General features: G+C 37.9%; 1 protein-coding gene across 2 annotated transcripts in view; it reads left to right on the top strand.

Annotated features, from left to right (window-relative positions):
* The window catches only part of LOC126183757 (uncharacterized), a 166,778-nt gene that overhangs the window by 124,712 nt on the left and 23,228 nt on the right, over positions 1-18,838 (top strand). For both annotated transcript variants that reach the window (XM_049925984.1, XM_049925983.1), the window contains one exon: positions 10,938-11,017. In XM_049925984.1, coding sequence (XP_049781941.1) covers positions 10,938-11,017 — 80 coding nt within the window. The remainder of the gene's footprint in view (positions 1-10,937; positions 11,018-18,838) is intronic.

Below are 18,838 nucleotides of genomic sequence, written 5' to 3'. Positions count from 1 at the left end.
CTGTATATAACCTTTCACTCTCTTTATTTTAACCCTGCTGTCAACTGGAACACCCTGTTTGGAATTCTGAATTTCTCAAAATCTATAAAAGCTACATATTTAGGGTTACCTTTCCTTACCCTATCTTCTAAGATAAGTTGTAGGGTCAATATTGCTCTGCATGTTCCTACATTTCTCCATAACCCAAACTAATCTTCCCCAAGATTGGTTTCTACCAGCTTTTCCATTCTTCTGTAAATAATTTGTGTTAGTATTCTGCAACCATGATTAATTAAACTGCTAGTACAGTAACAGTCACAACTGTCAGCACCTGCTACATTCTTCTTGAAGTTTGAGGGTATTTTGCCTGTCTCATACATGTTGCACACCAGGCTGAATAGTCTTGTTATGGCTGGCTCTCCCAAGGATATCAATAGTTCTGAGGGAATGTTGTCTACTCCAAGGGTCTTGTTTTCACTTAGGTCTTTCAGTGCTCAGTCAAATTGTTCTCACAGTATTATATCTCCTATCTCATCTCCATATACACCCTTTTCCCAATCTATAACACTGCCTTCAAGTTCATTTCCCTTGTATAGCCCATCTATATATACTCCTTTAGTGTTTCAGCTTTCCCTTCTTTGCTTAGTACTGGTTTTCCATCTGAGCTCTTGAGACTCATACAGCTGCTTTCTTTTCTCCAAATGGCTCTTTGACTTTCTTATAGGCACTATATATCTTTCCCCTAGTCATATATGCATATTTCTTACTTTTGTCCTCTAGTCATCCCTGCTTAGCCATTTTGCACTCCCTGTCAGTCTCATTTTTTAGATGTTTGTATTCCCTTTTACCTGCTTCATTTTTATATTTTCTCTTTTCATCAGTTAAATTCAATATCTCCTGTATTATCCAAGGATTTCTACTAGGCCTTGTCTTGTTATTTATTTGATCCTCTTTTTCCTTCATTACATTTCATCTCTCAAAGCTATCCATTAGTCTTCTACTGTATTCATTTCCTCTGTTTCAGACAACTGTTGCCTAACAATCACTCTGAAATTCTGAATAACCTCTGGTTCTTTCAACTTATCCATGTACCATCTCCTTAATTTTCTACATTTTGTAATTTCTTCAGTTTTAATCAAGAGTTCATAACCAGCAAATTGTGATCAGAGACACATCTGCCCTTGGAAATGTCTTCTTTATCCATGAGCACATTTCATTTCTTATGCACTTGACACATTCAGCATCATAACAGTTACTGTGATCCTGATCAATGGAACACATAACTAACTAACTTTTGCCAGTTCATTTTCTCCTATTATTTTTCTGTCCTTTCCTCCTTCTACTGCCAAGTTCCAGACCTACATTATAATAAAATTTTCCTCTCCCTTTGCTATCTGAATAATTTCTTTTGTCTCATCATACAATCTTTCAATCTCTTCATCTTCTGCAGAGCTACTTGGCATATAAACTTGTACTACTGTGGTGGTGTTGGTTTCATGGTTTTTTTCTTGGCTATGATGTGTTCACTTTGCTGTTCACAGCAGCTTATCTGCATTCCTATTTTCTTATTCATTATTAGACTTACTTCTGCATTACCCCTATTTGATTTTGTATTTATAACCCTGTACTCATTGGACCAGAAGTCCTGTTCATCCTTCCACTGAACTTCACTAATCCCCACTGTATCTAAATTCAATCTATGTATTTTCCTTTTTAAATTTTCAAACCTACCTGCCCAATTAAGGGCATTAACATTTTACACTCTGACCTGTAGATTGCCAGTTTATTATTCATGGTGATGATGTTCCCCTTAGCAGTCCCTGCCTAGATATCTGAATGGGGAGAATATCTTACCTCCAGAATATTTTACCCAAGAGGATGCTATCATCATTTAACCATACCATTGGCAAAAATAACAGCCATAATTTCCCCTTGTTTTCAGCTGTTCTTGGTACCAGCACAGCAAGACCATGTTGGTTAATGTTACAAAGCTTGACCCATCAATCATCTAGACTGTTGCCCCTTCCACTACTGATAAAGCTGCTGCACCTCTACATAAACCATTAATCTGTCTGGCCTCTTAACAGATACCCCTCCATAATGTATGTACCCATGGTACAGCTATCTGTAACATAGGGGCATGCAAGCTGCCACACCAGGGCAAGGTACATGCTTCATGGGAGGTTTCATTAGATAACCTTTTATTAAGTGAAAAGTCAGTTCTTTTGAAGAAGAAAAATACAATTAATTATCTTTTTGGATGTTGATTCTTTTCTTTCTTCCCATGTTTGGTCTCCAAAATACAATTGTTTATCTTGATATTTGCTATGTAGGAAAATGAAACATTATGGATAAGGTAAACAGGTCCATTGTATTCCATTATAACTATTTTATGTGTATATATAACAATATTATGAAAAGGAAAGTTGCCACTCACCATATAGCAGAGATGCTGAGTCACAGGTAGGCACAACAAAATGACTGGCACAAATATAGCTTTTGGCCTGTAAGGCCTTTGTCAAATATATATATATATGAAATGTTGTTACACTACTCAGCAATTTACTCTCTAAAGTTGATCAAGAATATCAGTTCTGAAGTTTGCTTTGGCTGTTAATAAACTTCATCATTGTTAGTTCTTCAGTTCTGATACTATCAGGTTTAGCTATAAAATAATGGGACTGATGCTGTCACAGAATAGTATGCGTTTGCCAAAGATGAACCATCAATAGCTGTGAAGCATGAAGCCTTTTCAATGCAATGAAGCACCTCTGGTGTCCGCCCCCAGTAGCTGAGTGGTCAGTGTGACAGAATGTCAAGCCTAAGGGCCTGAGTTCAATTCCTGGGTGGGGCACAGATTTTCTCCACTCAGGGACTGGGTGTTGCGTTGTCCTAATTATCATCATTTCATCCCCATCGGCATGCAAGTTGCCGAAGTGGTGTCAAATCGAAAGACTTGCACCTCACGAATGGTCTACCTGATGGGAGACCCTAGTCACATGACATTTTATTTTTAGCACCTCTGGTGTCTGTAGGCAAATCATTGTGGCCATGGCCCTAATTTGTGTAAGAACTGTTATTTTGTTTTTCCAGAAAAATGATAAGTGTAATAATAGAGTAATGAAATGTTGTAAAGTTTCACATGGAACTTGGGAAACTGCTACCAAAACCTATCTTTTACTAAAAGAAGGTATGAAAAGACTGTATATCACATACAGGAGTTTTTGAGTGGTTCAAGCATTACCAGGATGGCTGAGAAGACACTGAAGATGACTCAAACCTGAGATGCACTTCAACATAAAAAATGGATGTAAATATTGAAAAAGTAGGAACTCTGATTTTATCTGACTGTCAGTTCAGTATTCCATCAATTTTTGAAACTGTAGTAATTGACAAAGACTGTGTAAGGCAAATTTTACATAACCAATTTAACATGACAAAAGTGTATGTGAAATTGATGCTGACAATTCTGATGATTGAACAAAAAGATGCTCATGAAAATACCATTGAAAATGATCATAAGGTCTTGGAAAGAGTGATAACAGTGAAGACTCTTGGTTTTTCACTTGAAATGCAGAAATTAAACACCAGTCCATCCAATGGAAGTGCCCAACTTCACCAAGACTGAATAAAGCTCGAATGAACAAATCAAGATTCAAAGTGGTGATTTTTTTTTTTTATATTCATGGGATTGTGTATCTTCACTGGGTTCCTGAAGGCAAACTATTAATCAACATTACTTCCTTGAGGTTCTTGCTCAGCTATGTGACAAAATAATGAAAGAAGTGACCCGAGCTGTGGAAGAGCAAGTCATGAGCTCTGCATCAATGCAACACACTGGCTCGTACTGCATTGTCTGTTAAGAGCTTTCTAGCAGAGTACAGTGTCCCAGTGTTATGCGACACACCTTATTCACCTGATCTAGCAGCATGTAACTTTTATCTATTCCTCAAGGTCAAATCTGCAGTAAAAGGAACAAGATTTCAGTCAATTGAGGGGGAAAAAAAAAAGGGAAAGGAGCTCACAGAAGAAGACTACATCAGTGGAAAATTCTCATGGAGAATTGTAGGTATAGAGAAGGGGAGTGCATAGATGGTAATGAGCATGATAGTGTGGAGGTTAGTACACAGGACTAGCATTCGGGAAGACCACAGTTCAAACCTGCATCCGGCGATCCTGATTTAGGTTTTCCATGATTTCCCTAAATTGCTTAAGACAAATGCTGAGATACTTCCTTTGAAAGGGCTTGGTCACTTTCCTTCTCCATCCATCCCTAATCCGAGTTTATGCTCCACCTCTAATAATCTCACTGTTGATGCAATGTTAAACACTAATCTCCTTTTCCTTATATCAAGAGTACAATAACTAAATATGTATGTTTTTGAAATAAAATGTTTTACAGCAATAGTCCTACTATTTTTAGCACATCTCATATACTCCAACTTTTTGAATCATGGATGGTATCTCATAATCTCACTTTCATGGTTCAGTACTGGGCTACATGAATTGACATAATGTGATGTGATGTCCATTGTGAATACACCCCAACATTGATGTGATGTGACATGATGGCCCATTGATATCTAATGTGATGTGGTGTTAACTTTACTCCATATTATCTTATAATATTTAGCACAAAGTAGGTTTGTCACATTGTCTCATGACTTCTAGCGCTGCTTCTTGTGCACCAAGAAACCTACTTCATACTCATATTTTACTCTAACTGTTCTCAGATTTCTTGCCATGTGTACATAAACAAACTACAGCTACATTTACAAAATTATATTCCTACATAAAACTATCTCTCTTGTATTACAAGTGGGCTGTAAAAATTTTTAGACAGTCAATAATATTTTTCCAAACATACTTACATTACAACATCACAAACACATGAAATACAATTAAAGCTGCATTTCCACGTGCATGAATTACTGTCTTACTTACATACACATTCCCCACTACCATTCACATGAGCCAACTTACTAGTGGAAACACATTACTTGCACACTGTCACACCAACTTATACCTAAGTTACGAAAGTTAAAAGGCATTTAACTTTCTTGCACAGTGTCAGTTCCCCCTCTGACTTTGAGCTTCAGCAACTGCTGATAGATGGATCTGTTCTTGTTCTGGTGTGGTTAATTTGATAGCAGACATCTTGAATTGGTTTATGTGAATAGTGAGATGACAAAATAATGGGATTAAACTTCAACTAAATAAATAAATAAATAATTTGTGAAGTCTCAAAATGTTGTTAAACTGTGTGACAGGAATCTTGCTCTAGCATTCAACAATTACTTATAGTCACTTATTTGTAATAACATGACACACCATCATTTGAAGTGATAAAACAGATCCTAAAAGTATTGTAACAGAGAGTGTGAACTTCTGGATCTACATCTACACCTGCATTCATATTCCACAAGTCGCCATGTAGTGAAAATCAGAGGATATCTTGTAGCATTACTAGTCATTTCCTTTCTTATTCCATTTGCAAATAGACCAATAGAAAAATGACTGTCTATGTGCCTCTCTATGAGCCCTAATTTCTGTTGTCTTATCCTTGTGGTTCTTACACATCATTCTGCAGTAAACTTCAGTTCTGTGATTCATATTACCTTATAGGTTCATTTTCAAGTCTGGCCTACTGAGGCAGCACTGACAACACCTGATATTAATGATAAACATTAAAGAGGCAACTTATGCTTTATAAATGTTTGCAGAATGAATAACAAAATCCACCAAATGAAATTGATACATGGTGGTTGCAATAGTGAATTTCATAATCTGCTGTGCAAAATTATTTTTTATATCTGATCCAGTGATGCAGAACATAAATTATTAATTTTCTTCTTAATTGCAAAAGGTTTTCTGGCTAAAGTTTTCATGAATTTCAGGCACATTCTTTATGAAGTGAACAGATTTTGGTGGCATTCAAACATATGATTTATATTTGCAATACATTCTGTAAGCTTTTAATTGAAACACCAGTTACATAAGTTTCTATTACTATGGTGTTACATGGAATAAATTACCAAATTAACACGCAATAATGATCATGTTGGATTTCATGATTTTCTGAACAAAATATTGTTTTATGTAGGATCCAGTAATGCAAACTATATGATGTTGACTTAAATCTTAATTATAATGGAGATTTTTTACCTAAAATTTTTTCAAGTTCCAAATCTATTGCTTGGCATGATCTTTAAATTTTTATTTATTTATTTTTATCAAATGTCAAAATACGCTGCTTGTTTATAATTTCTTTTGAGAAATTACTTTTGAAATACTGCTTTGTTATTTGATTAACAACTCAAGGCTCTGCAGATGTCATTAACATTGAATGCTGCTTTATCTTGTGATAATACACATAGGTAAAATACAGATAGATTTAAAATAAGTTGCACTACAAATATTCAGTTGATCTACCACATTTGTCCCATTACACCATGTGCATCTTGCTTAAATGTAAGGCCAGGATGGCTTACCATTAATGGCAACAAAACAGGATATAGAACATTGTCCACATACTGCTGTGCTCTAAGAGTGCTGCAGATGACAACAAAAGGTGTCCTGGTATGAAATGAAATGGAACCCCAGACCATCACACCTATATGTTGGGCCATATGGTAGGTGACAGACTGGTTAGTATCCCACCATTGTCCATGGCATCTCCACAGGCGCCTTCAGCCTGGAATCTCATTAACTGGAGTAGAACTGTCTTCAGTCATCAGCCCCACTTCAAACTGAGCTCTGATGACCAGCAAAGACATATATGCACAAGCTGCAGTTAGTGGTGGGATACCAACCTGATCATCACCCATCATACTACCCAAAACCAGGTGTGTTGGGTGAGGATGGCATTTCATTTCATAGCAGGACCCATCTGGTTGTCATCAGCAGCTCCCTTACAGCACAGTGATATGTCAATGATATTCTATGCACAATTTTGTTGTCCATCGCGGCAAGATATCCTGGCCATACATTTCAGCAATATAATGCCTGCCCACACATGGTAAGACTTTCTACTGCTTGTCTTCATACTTGCCAAACCATACCTTGGCAAGCAAGGTCATTGGATCCCTTCCCAGTTGAGAATGTTTGGAGTATTATGGGCAGGGCCCTCAATCTGCTCAGGATTTTGAAAATCTAACATAACTAGTGGACAGAATTTTGCATGATATCCCTCAGGAGGACATCCAACAACTCTATGAATCAATGCCTAGCTCAAAACTGCTTGCATAAGAGCCAAAGGTGGATAAATGCATTATTGACTTGCTCAGTTTGTGAAACTCTTTCTCTTGAATAAATAATCCAGTTTTTCTAAAACTGTAATCATTTGTTTGTCCGTAGATAGATTTTGTATCTACTAATTTTTGTTCCATTCAAAAAATTCCTTCATAGTCCTTTTTTCCATTAGAGTGTAAATTTGTTGTTGTACTATTCAGCTACCAGATGGCGTGTGCATCCTGTCATTAACACAGCTGTTACAATTTCTTTCCATACCTGCCTGGTGGATAGTATTGGGCACAGATGGTGCAGTCATTCATTTGTACTACGTAATGTGGTGTGATCCCTTGAGGCAATACACACTCCAGTAAAATGTTCCTTGTTCTTTATGGCAGTTAGTATTAACTGTGCTGTGGCTACTAAAGTTGATTAACTGTGCTGTAGCTACTAAAGTTGATTTGTTTTTCATATAACCATTGTAATTCTCAAATATTAAAGTGTGTTAACACAGGACTGTCATTAGTCTAGTGTAAATAACTTTCTGAAGTACCTTACAAAATGCAGGTGGGCCTGAGATGGGTCAACAGCTTTCAATCTTAAATTTATCACCCTTCTTCTAAATCAAGGTTACTTGTGCAATTTTTAGATTGTCAGGGAACTATATGATGCAATTACATCAATTACTTCTGTGGTCATGGCATCATACAGGTTTCCTAAAAACATTTTTAATGCACTGATAGGCAAACCCTCATAGCCTGCTGATTTTGAATTTTTTTAGTGACCTAACTATACACTGATCAGCCAGAATATTAGAGCCACCTACTTAATGACTGGTATGTCAACCTTCAGCATGGATAGCAGTGGCATTGCCTCATGGCATGGAGACAATGAGATCTTGATAGGTCGCTGGAGGGAGGTAGCACCACATCTGCACACACAAAGTCATCTAATTCCCATAAATTCTGGGGAAGAGATGAGTCCTGACGCCACATACAGTTATATCCCAGATGCATTCAATTGGGTTCAGATCTGGTGGAATGGGGGACAACACACAACTGTAACTTGCCAATGTCTTCCTCAAGCCACACCATCACACTCCTTGCCTTGTGACATGGCACATTATCTTGTTGAAAAATGCCATTGCCATCAGGAAATACAATCATCATGAAGGGCTGTATGTGATCCGCAACCAGTTTACAGTACTCCTCGGCCATCATGGTGCCTTGCATAAGCTCCATTGGACCCATGGATGCCCACATGAATCTTCCCTAAAGCGTAATGGAGCCACTAACAGCTTGTCTCCGTCCCGCAGTACAGATGTCAAGGAGCTATTCCCTTGGAAGATGACAGATTCACGCCCTCCCATCTACATGATGAAGGTCTCAGGATTCATCAGACCATGCAATGCTCTGCAACTGCACCAATGTCCAGTGCTGATGGTCACATGCCCATTTCAGTCATACTTGCTGACGTCGTGGTTTTAACATTAGCACATACATGGGTCATCAGCTGCCCATCATTAGGAGTATTAGGTGCACTATGTGTTCAGGCACACTTGTACTCTGCCCAGCATTAAAGTTTGATGTTAGTTCTGCCACAGTTTACCACCTGTCCTGTTTTACCAGTCTGCCTAGCCTACAACATTTGAAATCTGTAATGAGGGGTAGCAGCACATTCCCACGATCTCTGGATGTGGTATAACCTTGGTTTTGCCACATGTTGAAGGCAATTGCCACAAACTCCTTAAACACCCAACAAATCATGCAGTTTCTGAAATGCTCATTCCCTGCCTCCAGACCATCAGAATCTGGCCTCAGTCAAACTCAGACAGATCATGAGCCTTCCCCATTCTAGCCACAGACAGCATCCTCACTGATACTACATGCACTGTGCATATGTCTGACAAACAGTCATTCCTTGCCATGTGACACTGCTATCACCTGGATGGGTTTATATCAATAGTAGGTCTGTGGTCATAATATTCTGGCTGATCAGTGTATATTTTATCTCTCTGCTCTTATCTGGGGCCAAGTATTTAGTTTATTTAACTAGAATGCCATTATATTTATCCTGGAGATTGCTGAAGTGGTCATTGATGGATTTTCAAACAAAATAAAAGTGTTTGCTAAAAACATTTACAATCTGATATTGCCAATCGATGGTTGTGGTTGATGATAAGATCACCATTGCTTTATCCTTACAATTCCTAAAGCTGGCAGTATTCTTGTCAGGTCTACTGCTGGATCATAAAATCATCTAGGCACTATATTTCAGTGGTCCATCTGGCTGCCATATTCAGGTGAGAAACTGTTTGCTAATCTCTCCAGAACAGTTTTATACCATTGAAGACACTATACACCATTGAAGACCGACAGTGTATGCACCATAAATTGTAGCTGCTTCCCCCTAACACAAGTGGAGGCACAGTGCCCCAGTGGTGAAAGTGGCAAAAATAATGAATAGCTATTGTGAACCTCTATCAATACTTTCTGTTTTTTAATGTCAGATAAAACAGGGTTGTGCATTTTGCTTGTCTCTGTTTATAATGTTGTTTGCAAGTCTAATTTCAGTGCATGGTTTTGAGACACAGTCCCAATAGTGAGACACATGGGCAAGCATTTGTGTCTCATCATACATCATCCCATGTCCCTTTGTTAGACAGTGTTCTGCTGCCACAGATTTCTCAGGTTGTAATAAGTGTGTGTAGCACTGGTGCTCAAACATCTGTAATGAAGGTGTGAATTGTTTGGCCAATACACACTTTCCCACACTGTGAAGGCATTTTTAAGTGCTGGATTACTTTAGCAATAGATCATCTTTTACCAAGTCAAAGAGTGCTCTAAAATTGATATGATATCTTTTTAAAATCCATGCTGTCTTTGAAGGTGGTAGGAAAGCAACTGATGTAGATGCATTTTCTACTAGTTGCTAAGCTGTCAAAAGTCCAGACTCAAGGGCACGATAGATCTATTTGTCAGTGTAGACTTTCTGCTTGGGCACAAGTTCTAGCTTTCGAATCAACTTTTCTGCATCCAAAATGGCATAATCCACATTGCCAATGTTGGCAGGATCCCCGTGCATTGGTATGATAGATGACAAATTGCTGCATGCAGATACTGGTGCAGATGTGTTGGTTTTCTATAAACATTTTGTCCCAGAGGCCTGTTATCCCTTCTGTAGACCATTATGTCTAGAATAAAAAAACCTTCTGTCCCTTTTGACCTTTATTGTGAACTTGATGCTGAGATGAAGGAAATTAAAATGATCCAGGAATGGTTCAGAGTGTCTATTCCATGTGCCCACATCATAAACATATCTATCACCAATGTACCTCCAAACACAGGTGGGTTTCAAAAATGCTGTCCTTAGTACCTCATCTTCAAAATCTTCCATAAATAATTTGTTGACTATGAGGGATAATGGAGTCACCAGAGCCACTCAGTCAGTTTGTCATTGAAAGAAACAAATAGGTTGACACCAGCACATTACATCAGAGATTCATTGCTTCCATGTCCAGTTTTTAACTAGTTAATATTTTAAGTCTCTTCAAGAGAAACCCATGTACAAAGCATGTGACCTTTGATGTAGTGTCTGTGTTGAGGAGACAATGAAATGTGACTGAATATTTACAATGTTAATGATGTATCAATAGAATAAAGTTTTGTAATATTGTAATATATTTCAGAAATAGATTTATACTATATCTGCATCTCTTTATTGTGTAGGGTCTTCTGTGCCTGGAAAGATAAGACTACAATTGAAAGCTATTATGCAGAGATGATACAGAAGAGTACCATGGACTGCAGTAAGTACTTCCTAACATCAGTTCTTGAGGTATCAATGACAAACGATTAGAGTTACATATGTAGCATTGCTTTACACACCTAAATTTTCTCTGAAAATTGCATACCTGGTCAGTTTCGTTTCTTCTTCTACTTTTCTTTTACCTTTAACTTGAAAATATTTGTCACATTGGCATAGAGCAACAACATGTGGTTAAATTTAATATGTAGTATGCAGTTTTATTTACACTGAAAAATTTATGAAATTTTACTGTGTAAGTGAAATTTTGGACCACATACATTAAGCATTTGTTGAGACAATGGCAAATCTGGTGAAACATTTGTACCATAATCTAACAAAAGTGTCTCTCTCTCTCTCTCTCTCCCTTTCTCTCATTCTTATTTTGAAAGAAAACTGAAATAAAGAGGACTCTCACAGTGGTGAAATAGTTATTGACTTGATGAGAAGCACTCATGCAGGAAAGTATCCAAGTGTTCTGGATGGTATTTTTTAAGTAGACTCTATAGCTGAAGCTCTTCTCCAGAGGAAATTTGGATGAATTCTTTACAGGTCACCAACTTCTGTTTGAGCAGCACTAGTAGTGAAGATAATCTGTTTGTTTTGTTTATTATATTACAAGCTTTCTTTCTAAGTTGAAGTAAGTTGCTTATTGAGCCTTGCCTGTATGCTTCCATAATTTGATTTTTAATGTCTTGTGTGTTTTTGCATTTATGAGGCATAGACTTATGTATATTTACTGTGTAGTATATATTTATGTTGTCCTTAGCATCATTCTTAGAAAATTGTACAGCATGAATAGGAAATGTGAATGCTGCATTCAGATGTGAGCAGAGTTGGAGTCTGTCTGCTCACAGCTCCTCCAGGTGGTACTGGCTTTGGTCATGTAGCTTGAGCCATCGCCTATGGGCACCACTGGGGCGGGTGGGGGGGGGGGGGTGTGGAGGAGGGGGGTGGAGGGGGGGGGGAAACATATGGATCCAATGGATATTCAGCATGTGATATAGTTGGCCTGGTTACTGCTTGCATTGAGGTGAACCATCACCTGATGTCAAAGGGTAGGTCATTTCAAGGTGTGACAGGCAGTGAAAGACATTCTAGGAAACAGATCTGAAGGTTTCCCCAGTTTGTCTGACAAACACTATTCAGGTAAAATCTGTGGCTAATAATGGCCCTGAGCCAGCTGCAGTTGTTTGCCCTGTTTCAGAAGATGCCTCTTGGCTTGCAATGTTAAGGCATTCACAGAGGGTGAAATTATTGGTGACTGGGAACTCCAATGTTAGGTGCAAGATGGAGATCATTAGTGCTATGGCTATGAAAGAAGGGAGGCAATCCAGTGTGTGCTCCATTTGCATACTGGAGTAGGAGAAGAGTCATCCTAGATATGGAATGGGCCTTCTGGATGCTATGAATAGCACAGGGTAGAGTCAACTCCAGGTAGTAACTCATGTCAGTATCAATGAATGATGTGTGTTGCTTCTAATCAGAAGAAGTCCCTTCTGTTTTCTGGCAACTGTCTGAGGTGGTAAACTCAGACAGTGTAGCTGGCAAGATGAAGGTGGAATTCACCATCTGTAACATCACTGTCAAGACCCATTGTGGATCTTTGGTGCACAGGCCAATTGGAGGGTCTGAATCTGGATCTCAGATGATTCTATGAGCACTGCAGATTCCTTGATTTGTATCATAGGGTAAAGAAGTGTTGGCATCCACTTAACAGATCAGGGGTCCACTATGCACAAGAGGTGGCTGCATTGTTCTTGTGGATCATATGGAGTACACTAGGTTAGATAGTCTCGGAAAGGTTCAAACAGGAGTACTGTCTCAAAGGGGACAGGTCAATTGCAGGATGAGGATACACCAAGAAAACACCAGCATCATAGTTTTAAATTGTTATAGCTGTATTGATAAAGAACCAGAGCTCCAAGTTTTCATTGAAAGCACTGAAGCAGAAATCATTATAGGTACTGAAAGATGGCTAAATCCATAGATAAGTTCAGTCAAAGTTTCTACAAAGGATCTAAAAGGTTACAGAGATTATTGACTATATTCCATTAGTGGCAGTATCTTTATTGCTGTAAGAAGTGGTATCCTTTGTAGTGAGATTGAGATAAATAGATGCTGTAAGTTAGTATGGGTAGAAATTAAACTCAGCAATTGAAATAAATTAACAATTGGCTCCTATCACAAACCCCCATGTCAGATGATATTGTTGAGGAAACGACCAAGGAAAATTTGAGTCTCATTTTGAATAGGTGCCAACCTGTGCACAGTCATTTATGTTAAAAAATTTGCTAAATGGAGTAGAATGAATTTTGTAACACATAGTCTTTCAATGTTCTCTTGAATTTTGAAGTTTTAAGGGCAAGATTTTCTTATGTCTGTAGGTAAAACATTGAGCAATTTTATGCCTAAGTAATTTACTCATTTCTGCACAAGAGTGAAGTTTGTCTGTTTACTATGTAAGCCTTATTTGGATCTATTATTGTAGATGTGATGTGTACTACTGCACAGTGAAGAAACATAAGTCACTTAATAACAGGAACTCTTCTGGTCCAGACTGCATACCAATTAGGTCCTTCCAGAGCATCTAATGAAACAGCTCCAGTTTTAGTAATCATCTTTGCTCACTCAGTTAAAGATCAGTACATAAAGACTGGAAAGGTGGACAGGACACATCAGTACACAAGAAAAGAAACACAAATAATCCACATAATTATAGACCCACATCAATGACACTGATTTTCAGTAGTATTCTGGAGTACATACCACTTTCCAAAATTATGGACTACCTCAAAGAAAATGATCTATTGTCATTTAACCAGCACAGATTCAAAAAATAACATTCTTGTGAAACACAACTGGCTCTTTATTCACATTTATGTATATATCCTTGAGCTGTAATAAAAAAGTAACTGGTTTTTTTGATTTCACAGGCTGTCTACATCTGATTTTCATTATTTTTATCTTGTTTATAATCAGATGTTCCTGATGTATGTATGCATTTTCAGCTATTTTGAATATTTAGTTTACTGTTGACAGTCAAAACGATGATATGTGTTTTTGAGGGCTGACAAATTTTCACTTTTGGAAAAGACAGATCAATGATTATGCATTAAATTTTGTTGAAAAATGGATTAAAGTGGGGCACCACATTCAAAATGTCAACTGTGGCTTTTTCCAAATCTGCTATGAGTAAGACAAGAGTTTACAAGTGACATAAACATTTCAAAGATGGTTGAGAAGAGGTTGAAGGTGATTATCACCTCGACGTTGCAGCACATCAATCACTGATGACAATGTGGGAGATGTTAAGAAAAGGGTTCTGGAATTTCGCTAAATCACCATAAGAGAGGCTGCTGATGATAATGGCATATCCTTTGGGTCATGCCATGCAATTTTTTGGATGCTTTGGGTATGAAATGTATAGCAGCAAAGTTTGTTCCTAAACTGTTTAAATTTTACCAAAACTGACGTTGCGTAGACATCACTTAGGAATGGCTGAATTACATCAACAATGATCCACATCTTCTAAAGAAGGTTATAACAGGTGACAAAACATGGTTATATGGGTATGATATTGGAACCAAGGGCCAATTGTCCCAGTGGAAACTGCCTGAAAAGCTGAGACCAAAAAAATTCGACAAGTTCAATAATGTGTTGAGGTTCTTCTTGGTGTTTTTTTATTAAAATGGAATAGTGCATCATGATTTCCTGTCTAATGGTCATACAGTTAGTAACAAATACTGCCTGTTAGATGTATGCTGTTTCTGTGCAGCAATTCAAAGAAAATGAACAGAATTGTGGCAAAACAACTAATAGAAATTGCATCATGATAATGCTCCCACTCACACCTCAACACTAGTCCATGATTTTTTGACAAAAATAAAACTGTTATGTTGCCTCAGCCACTGTCTTTATCAGACATGGCCCCCTGCGACTTCTTTCTATTCCCAAGGCTGAAGAGAACCGTGAAAGGGTGTCATTTTGCCAACATTGATGAGATAAAAACAGAATTGTTGAAGGGAAGAAAGCTGATATTGATGGATAAATGCAGATTCTTTGAGAAAATCAAAAATTCTCATTACTTTTCTATTACACCTGGTATACACTGCAAATCACTGTGAAGTGGATGGCAGAGGATATAACACACTGTACCAATTATTAAGATTTTTTTTCTTGTTTGTTGTATACTGTGACAAATACAGCACCTCCATTTCCCATTGGCCTAGTCTTTCAATGTACACTTAAATTTTCCCCAAAGATCTCACTGCTATCAACTTCAAGCATTAACCAGTTTTCTGTACACAATATTATGTGAGCTTCTCAGCCTTTTAGGGGTGCTTCAAACTCTGGCATTTTATTGTCAATCCTTTGGCAGTTAACCACTAGTATTTTAATACTCTCACCTGTGAGGGGCACTCCTTCAGGTCTTACACTGATACTTTTCAGTTTACAACAGCTATCTTAAAAAGATAATAATAAGTAAAAAATAAAATAAAATCTTGTGTGCAGAGCACACATGATCATCTACCTGTGTAGTTTGTCACAGAACCTTTGCACTATATGGTTGTTGAAGCCTGTCATTTGACTCAGAACCAGGAGACCATGATCTATTTTGGGGATAGTGCTCTGAGCTTCATGAGCAAGGCTAGTATTTTCAACCTTCTCTGCTAGTCACTGGAATGGTCCAAATATAACCTCACAGCCCTGACAAAAGGCATTGTTTACCCCATTGTGTGCTACTTGACATAATAAGTGCTATTCACAAGGGATCTGGAGAAGATCCCATATTTTTAGATTCCCAGAAAGCTCTTGACACCAGAAGAATAGTGGGTAGCTTTGAGGGATGAAGTAGTGAAGGCAGCAGAGGATCTAGTAGGTAAAAAGATGAGGGCTAGTAGAAATCCTTGGGTAATAGAAGAAATATTGAATTTAATTGATGAAAGGAGAAAATATAAAAATGCAGTAAATGAAGCAGGCAAAAAGGAATACAAACATCTCAAAAATGAGATCAACAGGAAGTGCAAAATGGCTAAGCAGGGATGGCTAGAGGACAAATGTAAGGATGTAGAGGCTTATCTCACTAGTGGTAAGATAGATACTGCCTACAGGAAAATTAAAGAGACCTTTGGAGATAAGAGAACCACACGTATGAACATCAAGAGCTCAGATGGAAACCCAGTTCTAAGCAAAGAAGGGAAAGCACACAGATGGAAGGAGTATATAGAGGGTCTATACAAGGGCGATGTACTTGAGGACAATATTATGGAAATGGAAGAGGATGTAGATGAAGATGAAATGGGAGATACAATACTGCGTGAAGAGTTTGACAGAGCACTGAAAGACCTGAGTCAAAACAAGGCCCCCTGAGTAGACAACATTCCATTGGAAATACTGACGGCCTTGGGAGAGCCAGTCCTGACAAAACTCTACCATTTGGTGAGCAAGATGTGTGAAACAGGTGAAATACCCTCAGACTTCAAGAAGAATATAATAATTCCAATCCCAAAGAAAGCAGGTGTTGACAGATGTGAAAATTACCAAACAATCAGTTTAATAAGTCACGGCTGCAAAATTCTAACACAAATTCTTTACAGACGAATGGAAAAACTAGTAGAAGCCGACCTCGGTGAAGATCAGTTTGGATTCCGTAGAAATACTAGAACATGTGAGGCAATACTGACCTTACGACTTATCTTAGAAGAAAGATTAAGGAAAGGCAAACATACGTTTCTAGCATTTGTAGACTTAGAGAAATATTTTGACAATGTTGACTGGAATACTCTCTTTCAAATTCTAAAGGTGGCAGGGGTAAAATACAGGGAGCGAAAGGCTATTTACAATTTGTACAGAAACCAGATGGCAGTTATAAGACTCGAGGGACATGAAAGGGAAGCAGTGGTTGGGAAGGGAGTAAGACAGGGCTGTAGCCTCTCCCCAATGTTATTCAATCTGTATATTGAGCAAGCAGTAAAGGAAACAAAAGAAAAATTCGGAGTAGTTATTAAAATCCATGGAGAAGAAATAAAAACTTTGAGGTTCGCCGATGAAATTGTAATTCTGTCAGAGACAGCAAAGGACTTGGAAGAGCAGTTGAATGGAATGGGCAGTGTCTTGAAAGGAGGATATAAGATGAACATCAACAAAAGCAAAACAAGGATAATGGAATGTAGTCGAATTAAGTCAGGTGATGCTGAGGGAATTAGATTAGGAAATGAGACACTTAAAGTAGTAAAGGAGTTTTGCTATTTGGGGAGCAAAATAACTGATGATAGTCAAAGTAGACTGGCAATGGCAAGGAAAGCGTTTCTGAAGAAGAGAAATTTGTTAACATCGAGTATTGAGTTAAGTGTCAGGAAGTCATTTCTGAAAGTATTTGTATGGAGCATAGCCATGTATGGAAGTGAAACATGGACAATAAATAGTTTGGACAAGAAGAGAATAGAAGCTTTCGAAATGTGGTGCTACAGAAGAATGCTGAAGATTAGATGGGTAGATCACATAACTAATGAGGAAGTATTGAATAGGATTGGGGAGAAGAGAAGTTTGTGGCACAACTTGACCAGAAGAAGGGATCGGTTGGTAGGACATGTTCTGAGGCATCAAGGGATCACCAATTTAGTATTGGAGGGCAGCGTGGAGGGTAAAAATCATAGAGGGAGACCAAGAGATGAATACACTAAGCAGATTCAAAAGGATGTAGGTTGCAGTAGGTACTGGGAGATGAAGAAGCTTGCACAGGATAGAGTAGCATGGAGATCTGCATCAAACCAATCTCAGGACTGTAGACCACAACAACAACAACAATGGAATATCATCTCAGATGTGCAACTGGATTTGTGATTTTCCATCAGAAAGGCCACAGTTCATAGTAATTGATGGGTATTCACCTAATGAAACAGAAGTTATTTCTGTGGTTCCCCAGGGAAGCATTATATTCCATCTGCTATTCTTAATCACCATATGAATAATTAAGGAAATAGTCTAAGCAGCCCTCCCAGATTATTGCAGACAATGACATCATTTACACTCTAATGAACTTATCAGAAGATCAAAATGATTTAAACAAGATATATGCATGCTGCAAAAAATGTCAATTGACCTAGAACAATAAAACATATGAGGACCAAAATAATTCCATTACATTTTAGTTACAGATTAAATGATAAAAGTTTAAAGGTTATCAATTCATCTAAATTCCTGAGGCTTACAATTAAAAACAGTTTAAATTGAATCCATCACATAGAAAATGTTGTGGGGAATAGCAAACCAAAGACTAAATTTTATTAACAGAACCCGTAGAACATACAACAAATCTCTTAAAAAAACTGCCTACACTATGCAGTCCCATATTGTGAGCAACATTCCCTTCTGAAGTGCTGTTGCACAATATGGGATGCATACAAGATAGGATAGACAGAGATCATCAAAAAAGTTCAAGTAAGGGCAGCTCACATTGTATTATCATGAAACATACAAAAGAGTCTAACAGATATAATAAGCAAGATGAAGTGTCCACCACTAAAACAAAGGAATTTTTGTTGCTGTGAGATACGAGTGTTGCAACTTTAAAAGTGGCAACCATTTATTTACAGCTCATGCAAAATAGATACATGTTTCAAAGTTTTACTGACCTTCAGAGTAGTCACCAGCATTGTGTATAACCCATTGCCAGCAATGTAGAAGTCGTAGGATACTCTTAGCAGTGGCAGTTGTGTTGACAGTCCGAGTGGTGCGGTCTATTGCCCGACGAATTTGTAGCATTTCTGAAGCGAATGCTGTGAAGTGTTTCTTCAGTTTAGAAATTGAGCTGAACTCATGA

The sequence above is a fragment of the Schistocerca cancellata genome, chromosome 4 (genome assembly GCF_023864275.1).
Source record: "Schistocerca cancellata isolate TAMUIC-IGC-003103 chromosome 4, iqSchCanc2.1, whole genome shotgun sequence".
Lineage (NCBI taxonomy): Eukaryota > Metazoa > Arthropoda > Insecta > Orthoptera > Acrididae > Schistocerca > Schistocerca cancellata.
The sequence above is the reverse complement of the archived record's forward strand: the minus strand, read 5'-3'. Positions and strand labels throughout refer to the sequence as shown.